This window comes from Haliaeetus leucocephalus, unplaced genomic scaffold, assembly GCF_000737465.1.
Source record: "Haliaeetus leucocephalus isolate CR32 unplaced genomic scaffold, Haliaeetus_leucocephalus-4.0 Scaffold150, whole genome shotgun sequence".
Taxonomy (NCBI): domain Eukaryota; kingdom Metazoa; phylum Chordata; class Aves; order Accipitriformes; family Accipitridae; genus Haliaeetus; species Haliaeetus leucocephalus.
This window is the reverse complement of record NW_010972586.1, coordinates 1,515,021-1,536,547: the sequence shown is the minus strand read 5'-3', so window position 1 is coordinate 1,536,547 and position 21,527 is coordinate 1,515,021. Positions and strand designations below refer to the sequence as shown.

General features: G+C 37.8%; 1 protein-coding gene across 1 annotated transcript in view; it reads left to right on the top strand.

Moving 5' to 3' along the window:
* PRDM6 (PR domain containing 6) overlaps positions 1-21,527 on the top strand; it is a 73,429-nt gene that overhangs the window by 47,879 nt on the left and 4,023 nt on the right. The window contains exons 3-6 of the mRNA XM_010561690.1: positions 1,146-1,273; positions 4,997-5,121; positions 8,236-8,578; positions 18,190-18,366. Of these exons, the coding sequence (XP_010559992.1) occupies positions 1,146-1,273; positions 4,997-5,121; positions 8,236-8,578; positions 18,190-18,366 (773 nt within the window). The remainder of the gene's footprint in view (positions 1-1,145; positions 1,274-4,996; positions 5,122-8,235; positions 8,579-18,189; positions 18,367-21,527) is intronic.

Here is a 21,527-nt window from a genome sequence, read left to right as displayed (position 1 = left end):
TCAGAAATATTGAATGTAGTCACATAATTTCTGAGATTATTCTCTTGATATTGAAATAGAAATGCAAAATTTTTAATTTGCTTGCTCTAGAAATGTTCAATGTAATAAATGTGCTTCCTCTTTAATTAGCAGAATTAGTACTTGCAAGAAGACATCAATTTTTCATTTTTGGGGTAGGATTATTAAAGCCTACCCCTATCTGAAGATCAGGTTTGCTTGAGATAAGCACCTAATTGTTCAGGTGCACTTCTGAAGTTTAACAAAATAATTGCATAACAGGTAAAAATCTTGTAAGACCATGTGCTTTTACTAGGATTAACACTTCCTAGACAACATTTTTTAACCAGTCAGAAGGGCAGGTGTGCATGAAAGATGTATCTTTTCTTTTCAGAGCCTCTAGGGCAATTTTATTCTGCAACTTCAGAGGGAGCACCCAGTGCCGAATAGAGACATAATGCTGTCTTTTTTAAAATTACCATTTTAAATTACCATTAATATAACTACCATGGCTCTCATGTCCTTAGCAGGGATGTCATTGTTTAGGAAAACCATGATTCCCTCAGGACTGATTTCTCATTTACTACTTCAAAAAATTATATGTCTCAAGGGAGCTTCTAAAGGCATCTTCAACTCTCTTTTTCCTTCTAGTCTCATTTGTTTTGGTATTATGAATCCTACAACTCCCTAATATATCATGTGAGGTTGCTGAAGTACATGCTCTTGCTGCAACTGAGATGTGAAGGAAGGGATACTTGTTTAGGGATTACTACTGCCCCTTGCTCAGATGTTCCAACGATTTCAATGCAGGCTTTACATCCAGATTTTCTTGTTTATCTGACAGTTCATTATTTAAGGCCAGCCTGTCAAAATAGGTTAAATATTCTTTGGGAAACATGGTCACATCTTTGAGACACCACAAATATGTTTAATACAAAAAGATTGGCTCGATAAAAGAAACGTGATAAACTTGCATCCCCCAAAATACTTTTCCGCTGTTCCATGTAGATTTCTAAGAGCATCAGTACGCAATGACAAATCTCATGACAATAAATTCCTGGAAAAGGCACAGAGAGACATCAGCAAAGCAGTGAAAATGATTGCTGATGATTTGTTCTAACTACTTGACCTTGTGACATCTCCCCCAGATATATGACCAAGATGGGACACTGCAGCACTTTATTGATGGTGGAGAACCCAGTAAGTCAAGCTGGATGAGGTATATCCGATGTGCAAGGCACTGCGGGGAGCAGAACTTAACAGTGGTTCAGTACAGGTAAAGTACATTTTTATTTACTCAATGCAACAAAATGAAAATGTTTTTAGTGAAAAGTCAGACTGTAACTGTCACCAGTAGTATGGCCTTTAATTGCAAAGACACTAGCAGGGCTTTTGTGAACATGCTCATCCAGAGCAATACAAAAGCTGCAGAGTGTGGTGAGGATGGGTTTGACTTTGGTTGCCCTGAGCTGAGGCCGTTGAAGTAAGCATGCTAGACCTGGAGCTCCTGGGAACAAGTACAGCCCTGAGTCACCTGTGCAACAACCACACTGCACAGAGCCGTCTGCACATTTTTGAGTGGTCTGGTCAGAAGCAAGGCAAGGCAAGCGATCTTCCACCCTTAATAAAGATGCCTGTGTGAGAGGAAGGGCAAAAATGGCAGGAGAAGAGTTTTGAACCCAAAGGCTTTCTGAGAGTCAGTCATGAGACGTACACGCCTAAAGTTTGTATGTTGAGTGCACCTGCTAGCCAAGCTTGCTAGTGTTTGTGTCTCTTATGTCACTGGCTAGAGAAGGTCAAAATGTGAAGAAAAATGTAAAGAAATTATGGTGCATTTTACTCTCTACTTGCAAACAGATCCAGAAAATGCAGACAATGCGTTACATAAATACATGATCTCAGCTATAAACAAACCTTTTGCCTCAGAATCAGAAGCAACTGCTTGGCCTTATTAAAAGTGGTAGGAAGCACATCAAAGAATGCCCCAGGCTTGCCAGTTGCAGTGAGCAATCCCGATTTTTGCTAGTTGATTTAGAGAGTGGAGTTCCTTTTCTTTAGGAAGAATCTTAAACTTATTTAAAGTACCTTTAAAATTAAAAATAAAACATACAAAAGCAAGCTAAAATGAAAGATATATAAAGTTTGATTACCCCATAGGGTTCCAATTTAACAATGGTAAAATTGTTCAACTGCATTTTCAGCTTTTTTATTCTCTGGCCAGTTGACTAAATAATGCCACAGTTAAAAAAATAACAATCCTATTTATATGTTACAAATCTTTTATTATACCCTTAAATATCTGATATCTATAGCTAAAATCCCATCAGATTTTAAATAAACACACTGGATAATGAATAAAGATTGCTGTGATGAAAGGGTATTTTTGTAGGTATCTTGTGAACTATTTCTCAGTGTGGTGGTGTGTGCGCACGCATATATATATAAAAATAAGGAAAAAAATGCGTACATATATATATAGATGACAAACCTAAATGAAAAGTAAGCATGAGAAAGTCATTACACATCTGTCAATATTAAGTGGATTTTACAACTCTCCTTTCATGATGCAGTTTTTACTTAGAGTTCACTCTGTTGATCTGTTTTCGATTACTTCAGATCTTTATAAAATGAACTACAAAAACACAATTTAAAAAACTGGCATCCATCACCAGTGACTGCGTCCAAGTGTAAGAAAATAGAAAAGTTGGACACTGAAAAACCAGCCTAATTTTTATTGTACATGGACGTCCTCCTCACAGAAAGTCAGCTGGTTTAAATTCATTCTGTTATGATTTGTAATATCTAAATGGAATTTTCTTCAAAGTGCTCTTGATTGATTGACCCTTAGCTGAACGTTTTGTTTTTATTTTGAGGCTGACAATAATGTTTGTTGGCATGTGTTCTGCTTCAACTGCGTTGGGACGCCATGAAGCTATCTTTATGAGTCATCCAACCACAATACTAAATACATGTCAGCAAAGGAAATATTATCCGAAAAGGGAAAAATCCCTTTGATGTACTTCAGCATGCAGAGATTTCTGCGAGTTTTGGAAGCTCTGCACGCTTGTAAGGGACGGTGTACGCTTACACTTTTTTTTCCCTGCCTACTCCAAGCCTCACAGACCACCCATTGCTCAAAAACAGTTCTGCTCTTTCAGCGGCAAAGTGTGTCATTTGGTTTTAGCACATTCATTTGCCGGGCTGCTGTGTTTATGTTAAGGGAAGCCAAACTGAGAGATGAAATGTTACAAGGGTGAAGTACAAAGTAGACTCAATTTTTCTCAAGTTAGGAGATGCTGGTAATTTATAGCATGGCTCCGATTTTCATTTTTATGTAACAGTGGAAAGAATTAATGAAATGCTCAGCTCTGGGAAGAAAGAGAGGGAGAAGAGGAGAGGAGGAGGAGGAGGAGGGAAAGAGAAGAGGAGACACAAAGGGGAGAGTTTTTGTCAGATATTCATAGAAGGGTAGGAAAACCATTCTGCTTAGCTAGCAGTGCCCTCCTGAGACAGGGTGGCAGTAAGCGAGGAAAATAACAAGATAAATGAAATTTTTGCAGCTGCTAGTAAAATATTGAGAATCTGCACTTTTTTATTGATCTTTATGATCCTGTTGCCAAGAGCCACTTTGCGGTGACAAAATATGTTGACAAGTGCATATCTCACTGCCATGAAAAATGTGGTAAAAGATTCTCCTTATGTCTGCAGTGTTATACAAGGAACAAATTGCATCGCTACAGCCAATTCTTTATAGAAAGTCTAAATTTAAGGCCTACCAACCCTAAACACTTTTATCTTGAACTTCAGGCTAACGTTTGTAGCAATTCTTCACTCAGAAAACCGGTTGAGGCCTAACATTTTTTTTTGGTCTATAGATGTTTTTCTGCCTTACATAAGCTGTTATAAAAAATGGTCATTTCTTGGTACTTTGACTGTATCATTTTGGTATGTAATCCTTCAGCGAGAGTGGAGTGTTCTTCTTGTATATATTGAATTTCTATCCATCTCACAGGAGTGTGTTTTACTGTTCCATGTGAAGCCTAAGGGAAAAGCCACTACAAACTGATAACATTTTTATTTTATCTTGTGCCTGATTCTAATCTTACACAGTTTTTGCCCCCATGTAAATCTGTTAACTGTAGAAGCATCACTCTGAAGCTATTTACATCAGCGCAAGGTCAGGATAAGGCTCTTGCTTTTGATGCTAGGGATTCTAGGATTTCCCCCCCACCCCCCACCCCCAACTCCCAATTCAGTGGTGTAGGAATATCCACAGTCTTTTCCCACAGAGCGATGTGATAAGATATGACATTTACGGTAACACGAATTTATACTTACTGAAAGATCATTGATGTTACCCTCATGTTCTATACAGGGGGAGATTTTATGGTTGTATGTTCAGATTAACCCCATTTTTTTATTCCCCTAAGCCAAAGTCTCTTTTACTCAACAATCCAGTATCTCTCTTTTTGGTGGTATATTGCTGTAATGAAAGACCATGTCATGCTATTTCAAACCTCTTGCTAAAAGAACTTGCTCAAATGAAAGAACTGTTGTCTATTTACCCTTAAAATATGTTAACTTTAGCTTAGATGACGAATGCAAAGCTGTTTAAATGGCTGAACTTGCTGAACTTACTGAACTGTGCGCACAACTGATGTTTGTACTGTGTGAGCAAAATAGAGCATTTCTAAAATCACTTTAAAAGGGACATTGCAAGAAAATATCTGTCTTTTCATAAAATCTTGGTGCTTGTAAAATCTTTGTGTTTAAAATATGCTAGGTACAAAGTGCCTGTAAGCTCTTTGTTACCCAGTGCTACAGGAACAAAGTCCTTCCCTAATGATAGGTTTGGTTTTAAAATAATTGGTAGGTCAGTCATTCAGTTATCTGCAGAAATCCTACCAAAACAATGGATTTCTACTGTAATACTGTGTGTGATAAGAGGAGAATGCTCTATTCCTAAATTAGGCATTTTTTTTCTTTTTCTCCCATTTAGGTCAAATATATTCTACCGGGCTTGTATAGATATCCCCAGGGGCACCGAGTTGTTGGTGTGGTACAATGATAGCTACACATCTTTCTTTGGAATCCCTCTGCAGTGCATTGCACAAGATGAAAATTGTAAGTTCTTCCTTTCATTTCTACCTGTGTAAGCCAGAATTCCTGTTTCATACCTAATCAGCTATATTCCTACAGTATTTTAAGACATATTAAAATGAAGTGTTTATATATTTAAGGTAAGCTTGATCTGTACAAAATAAAACCCTGAATCTGATACACTTAAGCTGTGCAAAATCATGGTATGGTTACCTAAGTAAATGGAGGTGTTTGGAAGTGTGCAGGTACGTGCAATTAAATAGCAGATTTCCCACCATGGCAGTCTCACATAGCTTGGTAGTAGATAGAATCACTCTTCCTTCTAAGTGATTCATTCCTAGTCTATCCTTAACTGATTTGCTTGGCCCTCTCCATTGTTATCAGACCTATCACAAGACACTGTCTTGCCAAAACAGTAATGCATTGCAGGACCATGAGGCCTCTGCTAGTGATTCTTCATTCTATTACCACTGAGAAAAGTTGAGAAAAGCTTTGTCTGACTTACTGTAGAGGTGAGGTCCTTGTGGTTAAAAGGTAAAAGCCAGCTTCTCTAAATACAAACTGAGTTTAAGTAGCCTGAAATGACAATGAACCTCCATACCGTCCTGGCCATCCCCATTTCTGTTCATTCTTCTACCCCTTCTCAGTATTTTATGTTTAGTTTCCTAGGAATAGTCACAAAATTAAGCATGTAACTTATAACATAGACCCAGTGCAATCTAGTGCTGGATACCTTTGTCTGTAATGGGAATGGGTGATCCAAGCGCACCCTTCAGTTTCACTGTTTGTGTGTGGAACTTGATTTGAGCTTGCATCAAAGACCTCTCTTCCATTTTGACAGCTATGTGTATCTACCTGGTGGAGGAAACCAATCATGGATGCCTGGTTGACTTTGGTCTAAAGTAACCTTGTGGCTGGCCATGCTTAATCAATTACATATAAGATGTATTTTTTTGGTCAAGTACTTGGATACTTAAACAGCAATGCTAGGATGAACTCGTGTCTCATAGCAACTTAAATACTGAACCACGCAGCAATAAAACAGCAAGATAGCAGGGATTAAACTGTCAAAAATAAACATCCTTTCTCATCTTGAGTTTTCAAATCTGTTGGGCTCAAGAAAAGTTTAAAAGAAATTTAATTACTGGCAGTAATGTTTGCTAATAAAACTCATGCTCTGCAGTGTACAATATAGAAATATTATTTTTTCTTTCATGAGCTGAAGCTTACAAAACCTTTACTTTAAAAGCAAAGTGTTATGGCTAAAATCTCTAAATATTGTCACTTGCTATTTTGCTGTGAGAGAAACCAGAGTTTCATCCACAGAGAGAGTGACATGAGTAGATGAAATTCATCTCTGAGCATGGAGCCAGCTGCAGGCTGGTATATGACTTAAATGCTACTTAAGCCCTCTGAATAGACCTTCTGCTTATCTTCTGCAAAGGGGTATTTTCACCCAGTACAACCTCTGCCTATATTCCTTAGGTCTTTAATATCCTGATCTTATTGCTTCTGTGGACTTTTATGAATACAATTGAAAAAAAAAAAGATCTGCTTCTTCTATGAGAATGTTGGGGCAAAATGAAATTATACAAATTGCCCCTTGTACCGAAGAGACATAGAAGATGTATTATATGTCTGGAAACTTGTGAGGGACAGCCCCATGGATGTAACTCTACTTGGAAATCAGGTCCTCATATACTCCAGAAAACAATAGCCTAGGAAGGACCTCAACTTAAGTAAATTAAATAGCATGTAATATTATAATATTGGAGTCATTGTGATTAATGTAATATATTAGTATATAACTCTGTGAAGTAACTGGCATTATTTAAGGTATTACCAAAACATTAGTTTATATTACATTTTTATTGTATGTTAAATAATATCGGATTATTCCAGCTCACAATTGAAATTTAATTCTCATATTTGCTCTTAGAAATCTATCATGATTACTTACTTAAACAGAGTTGCAATTTCTAATCACCTGTTTAGTAGGTGCTACATACCTACGTGTGGCTATATACATGTAAACACTTTGTGACAATAACTAAATGTGTGAATATATGTAGACGTAGACATATGCATACAACATATTTAATTAAAAAAATCTCCATTAAAATATTATCTCATGAGGTTGAGCATGCCAAAATTAGAAAGCATGAGAAGGTACTGGGCCCAGGTGGCCTAAATTTTGCTTCTTTTTGCATTGTGGTGCTGACCCCATTTTTCCATAGGACCCTTGCTTCATTCACTTCATAATCTAGATGGTACTCAGGGAGTGAGGCAGCTGTTCAAATTTCTTCTATATGTTTGACCTCCTGCCTTCCTTATCGTGCAACATCCAAATTCAGCACTAAATCACTTCTTTGTGAGAACAGCATATTGCACTTGTTGCTGAAATATTGGAGTGCCTCATAAGATATAGTTAATTGATGATCATAAGACTTTCATGGGACTAGAAACAGGTTTTGTTCTTATTTTGTAGGTGAGAAATTGATGCACAAAGATACCTCTGCTTATACTTTGCATTGTCTTGTGGTGATCCAACTGCTGTTAGCCTTAATCATATGAGCCATGGTGAAGTCACTGGCTTGGTACTACTGTATTGGCTGTGTGACTGTTTGTGAGATCTAATAGTATAATATCCTTAGTGGCTGCTCTTCAAGAAGATAAGGGAACTATTGCTGCAGTAGATATTAAGCCCTGTTGTATCTCAAGGAGTGTCCAGGCAAGGATTTTTTCCCCCAAGCTCTCAAAATTCATGCTTGTCTGTGATATAGAATTGGACATTCTGACTGCAACATGCAGAGTCAGGATATCAGAAGCACAGCAGCATTTTCTTTCAGAAAACAATCCCATTGTGCAATAAATGTATATCACAGTCAGTCTTCTCTGAGTCCTTTCAGTCTCAGACACCCCTTTGCATAAGTTTTCATTTCAGTGTCACAGAAACAGCATCATCCATTCAGATCACTGTTTCATTCAAGGCCATTCTTTTGTGCATTGTTAAAATAAAGTTGTTTAATTCTAGTGTCAAGAAAATGGATGTTGGTATTTTTTTGGTGTCTCCCAACACTGTATTAGTTTTTAAAAGGCATAAAAAGGATCTTATTCACTTTTCTTGTTTTCTCCCAGTGAATGTCCCTTCGACTGTAATGGAGGCCATGTCCAGACAAGACACCCTACAGCCATTTAATAAAAGTAGCAAACTATCCCCTGCCACTCCACAGCGATCCATAGTATTTCCACAGACTCCGTGTAGCAGAAATTTTTCTCTCCTGGATAAGTCTGGGTCCATCGAGTCAGGATTTAACCAGATCAGTGTCAAAAACCAACGAGTTCTTGCAAGCCCAACTTCAACAAGCCAACTAAATTCTGAGTTCAGTGACTGGCATCTTTGGAAATGTGGGCAATGCTTTAAGACTTTCACCCAGCGGATCCTCTTACAGATGCATGTGTGTACGCAGAACCCTGACAGGTAAAGCCCAGGCTCTCTTTATTTCTGTATCTACTGATAGCCAGATCCACTGCTTTCTTCTTTTATCAAGCTGTTATCATTTCCAAAACCAAACCATTATTAGGAGGAGCCTGTACAACATAATTCATCTGCAGCTGCGTGAAGTAAGCCGATAAAAAACATTGCTTGACTTCACTATTTGTAAAAACATTTGGTGCCTAAATGTACAGATAAAAGGAAATAGCTAAGGATTTAATCTTGTTTTCAGAATGGTTTGGTACATCTGATGGAGGCAACAAAATAGAAGGAAAATTTATGAATATCATAGATGGAAAAATGAGGTCAAGATAATTAAAAGTCTCTCTGTCTTCCAAAGATAATCTAACTTGCTGCTCAGTGGCTGTCACAGTCATTTCAGGGTTCACCTATAGTGTGCAATGTGTATGAACTTAATTAAGTACTAAGAGGTAATGAATTGGAATTTTTTGCTTAGTACTATTTTTCTTCAGAGCATGCAAACCCATAAATCGTGCAAAGCTGTCAAAAGGAAATACCTACTCCACTAGTGATGTGGAGGAAAACAGATGCCACTTATTCAATAAACTAATATCCACACAGAAGAAAAATGTTGACTAGATACCTCAGAGTCAAAGTTGGTTTGAAAGTTTGTCAATACAGAATTTTATGGCCGTGAACTGAGGATGAAATTTAGCTGAACAAGTGAATTAAAATTTCAGGTACTCTGACCGGTGGCACAGTAAATATAATGGAACCATTATTTATGAATCAAAGCTGGTTTATTTGACAATTTTGATAGCTAGCAGGACAAAAGACAAAAATCAAATTAATTCAATAAAAAAGGCTGCCCATGTTTTGTCTTTTCTTCAGCTGTGAAGAAGGTTTGAGCAGAACAGCTGAGTCCCTGGAAGGTTTTTCTAAAAGCAGCATTTAATTGTGAATTACATTTGACCAAAACACTACCAAAAAATAGTCATCAGTGAGTCTGTGCATGTGTTTGTATGCATGTCTATGTCTCTTTGTGTATGTGGTTATCTACGTGTACACATGTGCTTGTGTGATTCTGTGGGTGTGGAGATACTGGAGTATAAATCCAGTTTTCTAGGAAGTAATGTCAAGCATGTTAGGCGCAAACTGGATTCCATGCAAATCTTCATAGAATTTAAAGAGTTGATAATGTGAATGCAAACAAGCCTTTTAAATATTTTCTGAATTTTATGCTGGCCTTAGCAGAAACAAATGCCATGTTAAGGAAGCTGTAAGACACAACGGCCAATTTAAGTGCCACAATGTAGAATGTAGGTCCCAAAAGGTCTGCTCTGCTAAGTTTCACGGATTCTTACGTTTCCATCATTAAAGCATCCTAAGCATACTGTAAAGCATTAAATGCTGCATCAGGGAGTCTAAAAGAGATATGTTGTGAGGGGCCCCTACATACTTTTTCTGTGATGCATCCAACCAGGTATGACACCTGGATTTCATCCTTTCCTTCACTTGAACCTGTGTCTTCCTTTATGAAGAACCAAGCTGCAGATAACAGTTAATGCAAGAAGAGTCTCCCCTAATGGAGCTATTCTGCGCTGTAAGGGATAGTTAAATTTTCTTTTTGCCAGAGAGAAGAAATTAGGATAAGTCTATCCTACAATTAGGTCTGTCATCTTGGAGGTGAGAGATTTTTTTTTTTTTTAATTTTTATTTAGTTTCATTTATTTTTATTTATTTTCTCCTAAGTATCTTGTGTTAAGTATTGCCTGAAACACAGGCTGCGTTTTAAGTCTTCCCCATTAGAAGTGAACACCCTCATTAGTAGGTTGCTGATTCATGATGTGTTACTGTTTCTTCTCTCCCGTGCTTACCTGAATTGTCAATGCAGAATAACTCCAACAAGAAAGCGTAGAGCATTTTTAGCTCAGAATACCCTACAGCATAGTAGGAAAATTATCTAGATCAGAAGACAAGTAGGGTCCCCAGGAGCAAAGAGAGCAAAGGGTAATTAGAGAAAGGACTCAGCAGATTTGGGGATGATTGGGGTGGAGAGGAGGTAAGTGAAGCCTCTGAGTTGTAAGTGTTGAATCCCAGAAGCTTTCAGGAAGATTCAAAACTTAACAGCTAACGCCTTTTTCTCAATATTGATACTGGCTAATTTAGCTGATTTCCTCTTTGGCTTGTTGGGTTTTATGAATCCTTTTAAGAAACTTTTTCTCTTTTGTTATATAGAGAGCATAAAAGCTAAATGAACTTGCAATATACACTTAGGATCAATCTGTTGCATAAATACTAGATAATGCAGTGCTCTGTTCTGTGACACCTGTGTTCCCCCTGTACTGAAAAATGGCTTACATTTCTATGTTTTCATTAAATAAATTATGCAGACTCCTTGTGGAGGCTAGTTTTGTAATGCCGCCTTTGTTCCCGTGAGGTGTGCCATCAACATAACTGCTGTAAAAGCATTTCCCAATAGGTTGTCTTCAGAGCATTATGGGGGACGTCAGTCACATGAATCTGTTTAAGCTCACTGCAATTCATTCAGTGTTTGAAATTACCAGAACAGTTACTGCAGATCATAACTGCCTAGGATCTGGGTTCTCATATCCCTGGTTAGAAATCATTACAGGTTGAGCTTATATCACAGGCAGATTTTTGTCTTTTAGCAGGTACCAGTAGATCAGCTATTTAGTGATACAGTGGCTGAAAAAGAGTGGTCTTTGGTTTCTTAAACATATTGCATTTCTCCAGATGAAAAATTCCTAAAGTGCTGTACAAGATTTCCTGGAGACAAGAAAATAGGGTATGATTTGTGAAGGAATACCTGCTTGCCAGCCTGAAGTACTGGGTGCAACTCTCTGGTTTGTATTTTCTCAACGATATCTGCAGCACTGCTCTGGCTGATAAACAGCTCCCCATTTATTGTCAGCAATTTGTGAGCACACCAGCCACTGTATCTTTGATGTGACTGAAGCAGCAGGGCCTGTCTTCTCTAGGAAATTACTTTAGACTATCTGTTCTGGCTTGGTATTTGTTTTTCAACAATGCTGATTACCTACAGCAAGAGGTGCAGGGAAAACGCCTTTGAATCTATAAAGGAATCCAATTCATGGACTGAAATTTGAGAAAAGCAGACTACTTGGGGCTTGAGAAATTAAAAAAAAAAGAAATTGCTTTCAAGCCACTTAGATTCAGAAAACACCTGTATGAGAGCAGACATTAAAAAAGCCCAAAAATATACTTCATTCTGTTAGGCAGTAAGAAAGAAATGGTCCTATTTAACAGGCAGATGATTTAATAAATAAAAATAATTTTAAAAAAAGATAAATCCAAAATAGGGAGAATTATTAAAATCATCTACTGTGTTTGTTATTTTTGATTAAGATTAGGATTTTAATTCAAAATAAAATTAATTTTAAATTATTTACTGATTTACTTATAATTTACTTCTCCCTTTCCAGTGAGGTTTTTTTAGCTTGTTATATTTTGTAGGGCTTCTCTTCAAATTGAATGGTAATTGGGGTTGGAGTGGGGTAGGAGGTGAATATTTAAAACCATCAAGATTTGAATTCTGGGACTTTCTCAGTCTTTGGGACTTTTTTTAAGCCTTGCCCAGACAGAAGCAGTTTGAGTAACTATTTTTTTGAAGCAGGAGTCAGAAATCTATTTTCTCTTCTGTTTTTTTTGTTTTGTTTTTTTTTTTTTCTTTCCCCTGCTGCAGAAGTTCCCAACAATGCTATTTGGGGGGCTTCAGAAAGGGGTAACCAAAAGCCTTTGATCAGAGTGAATTGTTTTTAGAGCAATATTTTAATCTTATTTTTTTTAACTGCAACCACTTTTCTGATAATGGCGCAGTTTCTTTTAATGACATCTTTCTTCTTTCTCACTATGATCACCAGATTCAGGATGTATTGGTATTGAGGGAAGGCAGATAGCTGCAGTTCCTAAGAGCTGTCTGTGGCACATTTTCATATACAATATGTATATCTGTGTGATATATATTCTCATTGATTGCCATGTATTTAAGCTGATAATTTGAGGGAAGACCCACTCTATAAGTGTATCTGTGGCTGATAGATTGTGTTATCTGGCCCTCACAATTCTTGTTTACTCAAAAGATATTATTGTACTCACATTTCACTGTAGCACCTCAATATTAAATTGTGAGGTGTATTTAAAAGCAGGACCTTGAAGTTTGAAGCTGGGAATTTAATAAGGTCTTTTCTCTAAGATCATGGCTCAGCCCATTTTGTGTTTATCTTTTTTTTTATAGGTTCTGTGTCTTTGACCTTGATGTTCTCCCCCAGTCCATTAATTAGTTTAAACATCTCCCAAAACAGACGTAAAAAAAGTAAATGTTGTGAGCAAGAGTTGTCTATTTCTGTTTATAGAGAGGCTACGGAATATTACTCAATTAAAGAAAACATAAACATCATGCTGAATTTAATGCTTGTTCCTGCATGATTTTTTTACAAAGGTTTGCAAACTCCCAGTACTCATAGTTAGTAAGAACAAAGTGTGCACAGAGCGGCACTTCTCCCTAACAGCTTCAGAAGTTTGAAAACACTTCAAGTGTGCTAACTTTCTGCTTTTGCTAGTTCCTCCACAAACACTTGTAAGAGGCGATCCCAGAACTCCCAGTGGGTCCAGCTCAGCCATCGCTGCTGCTGCGTGGTGCCCGAAGTGCTCGGGGCAGTAGCCGTGCTGCCTAAGGGGAAATCCAAGGCAGCAGGGGATGTCGAGTCCAGAGGCAGCGAATGTAACACACCCGTGGCCACGCTGATGCTAGGGATGCTTCTGTGTGCAAGCTAGCAGCATCCTTAGGTGTCACTTTGTTCTCCACGCTCTCAGTTCAACTTGCTAGAAGGTGGCATCCCTCCAAAATACCTTTCCATTAGGACAACTGTGACCTAACTCCTCTGACTGCAGCTGTGCTCTTAATGCTGTGTGTTGTACAAAGGCCTGGCCCTGAAAGCTGGTGCTGGTCCCCATTCCAACGTGCCCTGCTTTCACTTTTTTGCAGGGGCTGTGGTGTGACCAGCCTTCTCCCTATCACGCCGTGAAACCCTGCCCTGGGTTCAGTGGAGCCCTGTGTCCCACACTTTGAGACCCTGACATCAATCAAGTTGATTTTTTACTTCTTAGTCCTCAACAAGGAGAAGCACTTTCAGCCACATGTCAGTCTCTCTTCTTTCAGCTGGTGCTTTTCTAACTTCTTCTAAGGAGAAAGAATTACAGCAATGTGCTATTCTGTCTCCCTGATCTGACAGTGTTTTAATGATAGTGTTAAGGTATTCAGGAGCTCACCATCACAAGCAATTCCTCTTCTAAGGGTTGCGCTGGGATTCCACATCCCCCTTGAAAACAGCAAATTCACTTCTGAAGATGCCTCACTAGAAACCTGTTCAACATAAAGGAAACAATTTGAAAATTCAGTGGAAAATAATTACAAGATTTTTCAGGATTCTGATAGTTCAGACCATGTATTATTTGCGATGTAGAAAATAAGTTTATATTGCCTAGATGTACTTAGGAGTCAGGAGTTGGAAAGTATATTGTTCTAGCAGAGGAATAGTACAAGATAAACAATTAAAGGCTATGTCACTTTTGCAAAATGAAAATCTAAAAAGAATCAATCTAAATGCACAGTTGTCTGTCAGCAGCTATTCCAGGTGTAAAGATACGGATTTTTCTATTATTATCCCTTAACATGCTTTGTGCATGTCAAGGGATCTCCATCCCCTGCACTAAGCATGAGCTTTGGTGAGGTTCAATAAGCCTCGTAGGGGAACATGCGTTTTGTACTAGTCCTTTATATGATGGAGTTTCACCTAGAAAAAATCAGCCACAAAAGTGAGAAGATTGTAACATGGGAAAAGACATCACCAAACATCAAAATCATTCAAGAGATTGTCTAAATTGGGGAGCAAAAAGTATTCTTGTCTGGTTTCATTTTGAATATGTAACTTGAAAAACTTGGAAAAGCTCAAAATCTAAATAACTTCAAAACCCGAAAACTATTAGATTACAGTTACTCCTTTCTGAATTTCATTTAAATGGCCTGTGTTCCTATAATGGGCCACCATATAGTCAGGGACTGTAAGATTAGGGTCTGTAGAAAAAGCTGGTGCACTCTATATGTTAGTAAACCTAGATAGCTGATTGATGGTGCATGGAGTTAATGGCAACAGTGTAATTTTTCTAACAGCAGAATTTGCTTCTAGGTAAGTAGATTTCCTTTCTTTAAGCTCAGACAGGAAGACAGAGAACTAGAAAAATATGTAGCTAGGTGTTTAGTGAAAAACATTAGAACTGCTTTTGATGGCTGTCAGCACATCATTCTCATCTGCACATTGCTATATATCAGTTTAGCTGTTCTTAAATGTAATTTAAAAATTCTATATGAGAAGATTTTGATCAGGCTTGATTTACGTCTGGAAGGGCCTACAAGATCCTTTGTATAAAATACAATGTTGAAGACATTCCAAACTATGTCGTTTCTGGTGTATGGTAGCTGGAAGACAAATTCTTATAGAAAAAAATATTTCTTCAGATAGTCAGCTGAACTGTGCTTTGAGGCCCTGGTACACCTGTTTCATCAAACTGATTACTTTCATGCTTGCAAATCTGCCTGTACATCTGCAAAGGAATATTTTAGTTATGTAGGCTTTCACATATGAAGTGACTGACATCCATGTTGTTTAAACATTAATTTTCTGGAGCATCAATACACGTCTGTCCTGTGACACAGCTATGCTTATATTCACATGGATACCTTGAAGCTCAAGAAGGTACAATATGTTCTTGGTTATTCCAGTGGAAATGAGTTTTTCTTGGCTGGGACTGCATTCAGTCTAGCAGCACATCTTTGAAAATACAGCCTATGAGGACCACCATTTTTGTCAATATGTCCCTGCTCCTTCTGCCTGCAAACCTCTGCTATAAAGAGGTCACCATCTTAATTCGTTGTCCCATTGCAGACCAAAGTGATGGGAGAAGGCATAACTGCTACATCAAAGACAGGCCTGCTCTGCCTGTGTCAATGCACTCACTGAACCAAGCGTTGCTCCTGTCCAGTCCTTCCGCAGCGCTTTCATTTTTTTTGTAAAAACAACACATTGATTTTATTTTCTGCCAAGAAAAATTTCTGAGCAGAGTAAAATGGTTACCAGAGAACAAAATGATAACTTTTATACTTACTGAATGACTTTTTTTTGCTCTTGGAAAAAATCGTAGTATCCAAAAGTTGTCAAAATTTGGCATATTTGAATCTGCAATTATGTAAATTAAATACAGCATTTTAAAACTGTTATAGTATTTCAGTGCATTTATAGGCTTTCTTTTTAAAATGAGCTTTGTTTAATATATGCCATGTATCTAGCTTGAAAAAATTACTTATTCTGCCCATTTCAGTATTAATCAGAATCACCTGTGTATAAACTGGAGAAATGCATCCCCTGCAAAGAGGAGGGTAACTTCTTTAATAGTTGTTCTTCCAAGATATCAATGAATGGAAGAAATACAGTCAAAGTGATGTAACAAGATGTGATTTTTTTAAAGGGCTTTTTTTCTTCAGCATCAGCCATTGAAATGCATTCTGAGTAAATATACTAATATCCTTTGTAAACAAGAAATTTGTTTCAAGCCAATGTAGGGGGTAAAAATATTTTACTTTGCATCACAATGTTCAGTTATAACTGGTTTGGAATTTTGACTACAGACAAGTTATGGTGTGATTTTACACTGTATGAAATTAATCACATTGACTGTTAAAAAAATAAAAGATTAATTGGTTTTATGTAGTGTTGTATCATTTGTTGTGGTAGCTGTTAAAAATAGATAACCAGAGGCTAATAGATGTTAATGGTCCCTTTCACTATTAAAAAAATCAATGTTTCTTGGATACAGAATATCTTAATGTGTTCTTTTTGCTTAAAAATATTTGATTTGAAAAGACCCGAACAAATAAGTCTGCATTCACAAATCATCTTTGTTTTACCAGCACTTAAACTTTCATGTCAAGTTTGATACTATTTTCTGTGCAAATTAGCCATGCACTTCAAGAAAGGAGAAGACTGGGCATGCTACTACTTGTCTTCCAATAAGAGAAACAGATACTCAGTACTTATTCGTTTCTTAAAATATTATTTTACATATATTCATGGGTTTTTTTAAGGGTCACATCATCTAGGTTAAGTAACCTTTCCACCGCTTTTATATATTTCTTACAAACTTGTTGGAGAGCAGTTAGATTTTCAAATGTAAGTAATTAAAATTGTAAGCTATTGAGTTATTGACCAATACTGAGCTATTAATCAAGCTAAAAAATTCTACAATCAGGGTTCAGTGCTCTGAAGCACTGTAAAATAATAGTATTTGTGTTCAGTGATGCAAGTAGCCACAATTAAGCAGTTCACTTGACAAATGAGATAGTTCACTTTATTTTGCACTTAATTGAATTGTACATGCTTGGTCACCATTGTCTCCCTCCCTTTAGTTTTGGTTTCTAGCCATTTAAACATACACATTTATTAAAGAGAGAGCAATTAAGTTGGTCTTGGCCATTGGCTCTAGAAACATAGACATCAAGAGCTGTGCCTTAAAATGTTGTGCAGGGTAAAAATCATTAATATCCCTCCAGAAAAATTCTTAATTTTCTTAACAAAAAGTCTGATGAGCATGTAGGACTCTGTCACTAACTTAAATCAAATGTGAGAAGGAAAAAGTGCTGTAGAATGTTGATATTAAATCACTTTTACCAAACAGAAATATATAGGCATTGTTTCTTCACATTTTATTTTAGTTAGCAATGGTATTTGCATTTCAGCAGTCCTGTCTCACCTTGCTGTCTTGTATCCTTTTCTTTCTGTGTTTGCAGTCTGATTGTTATGATTCTGATTTGTAACATATCGGTCAGTTTTGTTTGCTTGTTATGTTTGTTTTTAACGAACTGTGGCACTGAAAAACCTAAGTTCTGGGTTTCATTTCAAGATCACAGAAAAGGCATTTTCAATCTGGATGGGAGAAACATGGTAATTAAATATAAATATTTTCAACAGCAGTAAGAAAATAGAAAGGCAATTGTAACATGGTGGTTATTTTTTCCAATGCCTCTCATTGAAAATGGTGATCTCAAAAAACCTAGATTCCTCCAAAGCAGTATAAAGGATTTAATTGTGAACAGTCACAGAATCCACCTAGGTTATAGGTATAACAATCAGACATGCATTTATAGGTAAGACTGTAGCTGGCACCAACAGACAGAGGATTTCATGAGTCTCTTAGCTCTGATGTGTGAGGAGGTTTTTTTTGTGACTAAGGAGTACCACACTGAGTTTGGGAGAACTAAGGCAGGCATATGATGTGTAGTGCAGGCTCACTAGCTTGCTGGAATATGTTTTGTGGGGCATGATGCCCATAGACTCTCAGTCAATTCCTGCACAAGCATTTCACATTTGCTAAAGAGGTCATGAAGTTTTGTGTATGTGTCTCCCAAGAAAGCCCCAGAGAAGTGCACCTGCAGTTCTCTCTGGAAATTACTGTGAAAACCAGATGTTCCTGCCCATATGGCTTCCTGGTCATGCCAATAGAAAGCACTGATGGCACGGTGTTTCTCTTTCCCATTGCAGGCCCTACCAGTGTGGTCACTGCTCCCAGTCTTTCTCCCAACCTTCGGAGCTGAGGAACCACGTAGTTACGCACTCCAGCGACAGGCCTTTCAAGTGCGGCTACTGTGGTCGTGCCTTTGCTGGTGCCACAACGCTCAACAATCACATCCGGACACACACCGGGGAAAAGCCCTTCAAGTAAGTACTGGAAGCCAGCAGCCTTTGCCAGCCAAGATTAGAGAGGGAGATGCATCGCTGCTGTTCACTATCATCACCGCTCCGTACCAGCACGCAGCGGAGGTTCCCTTCAAAGCAGAGGTCAGACCACCAGATAAAACCATGAGTGGCGTGGCTAGAATCAGAATTAAACCAGGCTTGGTTTTGGGTGCCTTGCAAGCCTTGAGCAATTTTCTGTCCTCTGATGAGAGCTTGATTGTTTTAACTAAATGACAAGCTGCTGCCAGAGAACCATAGTTGAAAATACACTCAAGACTGGGACAGGCTATGCTGTAAGAACATGAATATGATTCTTTGATGTCTATACACCGAGGTAGATGGAGCTTCACATAAAAGCTAATTTAGATCTGGTTAAATATGGGGGAGAAGTATGCGTCTTTTATTAGTCTCAGAATCACTGCATAGAAAATGCAACTCTGACTTGTGGCACAAGTTTGGTAAGATCATAATAATAAATTGATAGAGTTCAGCTGTCCAAGATAGAAGAAAAAAAAAGAAGTCACCTGGTTGAGATAGTTTTTAATTAAACAGACTCTGCTTATTTCTGCAGTTTCTGTTTACTGAAATTAAAGCCAAGCACACACCTGAGTCTCAGAAATTTTTCTTCTGTGCTCACCTCCAGCCATAGCACAACTGATCCCGGTAGATTTTATCCTCTGTTGTGCAAGAGTCTGCCTACCTAACAGGAGGTGTTCTCCAAGACAGAATACAAATCTTCCATATTTGTGTCTGTATCTTTGCTGAACTGACACGTACAAATTTTACTGATCTTGTACGTGGAGCAATCCCACTTTGGAAGAAAAATAATGTATTAATATCAGTGTGGTGTAAAATGTATTGCTGTCACTTCTTTTGGAAGCTATCTGATGCTCCTAGGATGAATGGGAATAAGTGTAGGAGAAGGTGTGTGTCTCTCCCAGTTCTCCAAGGACTGTCTGTCCTCCCTCTACTTTTCTCAGTTTGTCTTTCTTTTCTACTTTTGCCATACTGTGCTCTTGGTCTGTTTAATGTAAGAGAGCTCAGCCATGGGGCCTGTCAGAACCCCTCATAACAAGCTCAGTAGAGATACCAGTAGAGATGCTTTGCCTCCATATATGGTTGAAAGGAAGCATGGCCTCCATACATGTCTCTGCTGGGGGCAAGGGGACAGAGCCAGGAACCAAATGCTGCATATCCAGTACAGAAGAGCTTGCATACCAGAAATCATGGCTAGGATAGTGTTGTAGGTGGCAAAACACAGAAACTCAGAGCAGCTAAATGTCGACTTCTTTAGAGCCAGTCTGTTGAATGCTCAGAGCCCATAGAAAGTGAGCCAAAACCAGTGTGAGCAATCAGATTGATTTTATCTAGTTGCTGTGTAAATAGATTTTAGTAATTAATGGAAGAGGTTTCCAGGTCAAAATGGAAAATAGATTTCTTTTAATGTTAAGGTGTTACTTATGTGTAACCTTGTTGACTCCACTTAATTTTTTTCCTTAACATCCTGTTTTTGTCATGTTTCCAATAGATCTGCTATTTTGCCCCATTTAGAGTCATTATTTTTCCCCTTTGGTTTAGTATTTTTTTTTCCCCATTTCCAAAATGGTCTTGACTACAGCACAATTTCATTTGTGAAAGGGCTTAATGTATGTACTACAATTAACCAGTGGTCTGGAACTTGTTTGTTTGTTTTGCCCTGCTTATGCTGAAGTATTTAAGTATTCCGGGATGTATCTGCCCATTCTTAAAGCTGCAGGGCAGAGCAACAAAAAATGTGGGTACTTTGTACTGCTTCTTTCTGATGTATGGCATAATTTCGTTCCTGTAAGATTTTTATTTAGTTTCTTCCTTAAACTCAAGAAACAGTAGTATGAATTTGTCTTTGGAAGACTTGTTGAAGTATTTGCAGTAAGCTGACTAATAATTTCACATGAAGCTAAGACAGGAGCTGCAGATCTTCCCATCCCTCCCAGTCAGATAAGGGGACATATATGCCCTGATCCTGCAAGCTGTTCAAAAGGGCAGATTTGCCTCCCATGCAGGACTGCTTGAATTTGAGAGAGGAGGGGCTGAAAACTTACCCAGAAATTGATCCATCCTCTCTGCTGGAGGAAAAAGAGGTAGCTGCAGCTCATCCTGATGTCTCATCATCATTTAGATCCTCCTTTGAAAAGGAGGGGTCCAAGACTTGGTATTAAGTAAGCTTAGGAAAAACCCTCAACAAATTGTAGTAAACAAGAACCATAAATGGGACAAACAAGATTTCTGTCTCTTGATCATGCAATTCAGGTTTTAAATGTTTGTTTACAAAGGGATTTTGAGTGTACACTTACCAAAAAAAAGCGCAAAATGGAAAAGCCTGTTGAGATAGGGTTTCTGTACCTCAAAAAAGTCTGTATTTGTGGTAATGCACATACTTCTGTTGAATAATATTTTTACGATTAGCAAGAATGACCATGCATGGATAGTGCTAAATTACTTAAAATCTAGCTAAGTTATTTTTAAAATAAAAGGCATCATTTTAAAGGTATTGCTAAGTTCAATTCCATGGGTGAAAATGGGCAGTTAACTTGCATCTACTGTGAATGCAATCTCACTGTTTCTAATGCAGTAAGGCAGTTGTTAGTAAGTGGTATTTGGACAGATTACAGTGTACACAGATTAAGCAGGCAATGTCAAACACCAAGTGTATGTTTGCATGTATATTATTTTCAGAAGCTGGTTTTAAAAATGTTGGTTTTAAAATATTTCAAGTAAATTGTTATTTAAGAGGGAGTTTGTGATTGGTTAAAAAGCTTTTCCTGTGAGAAGGCGCTTTCTTTGTAGGTCCTAGGTAACTTTGGATGTATGGTGGAATACTTTTCTATTTGCTTTTCGTTACAGATAACAATGCTAAGTGAGGTTATCTGTAGTCAAAGCTTTAGCTGCATTGCCTGGACTGCAGGTCCAGTTAGAAGGGATTTCTTTTCATGTCATCACAAGCTATCAAGTCAGCCTCACCAGTGTAAAGTTTTTGTGTATTCTTATCTAACTGAAGTCTCCACTATGGCTGCTATGTCTGGGAACAAAGCTCTTAAGTAAGTTAAAAGGTAGGAGAAAATTTCTGGCCCACGCCATTTTCTTAACACCCCCCCCCCACCCCC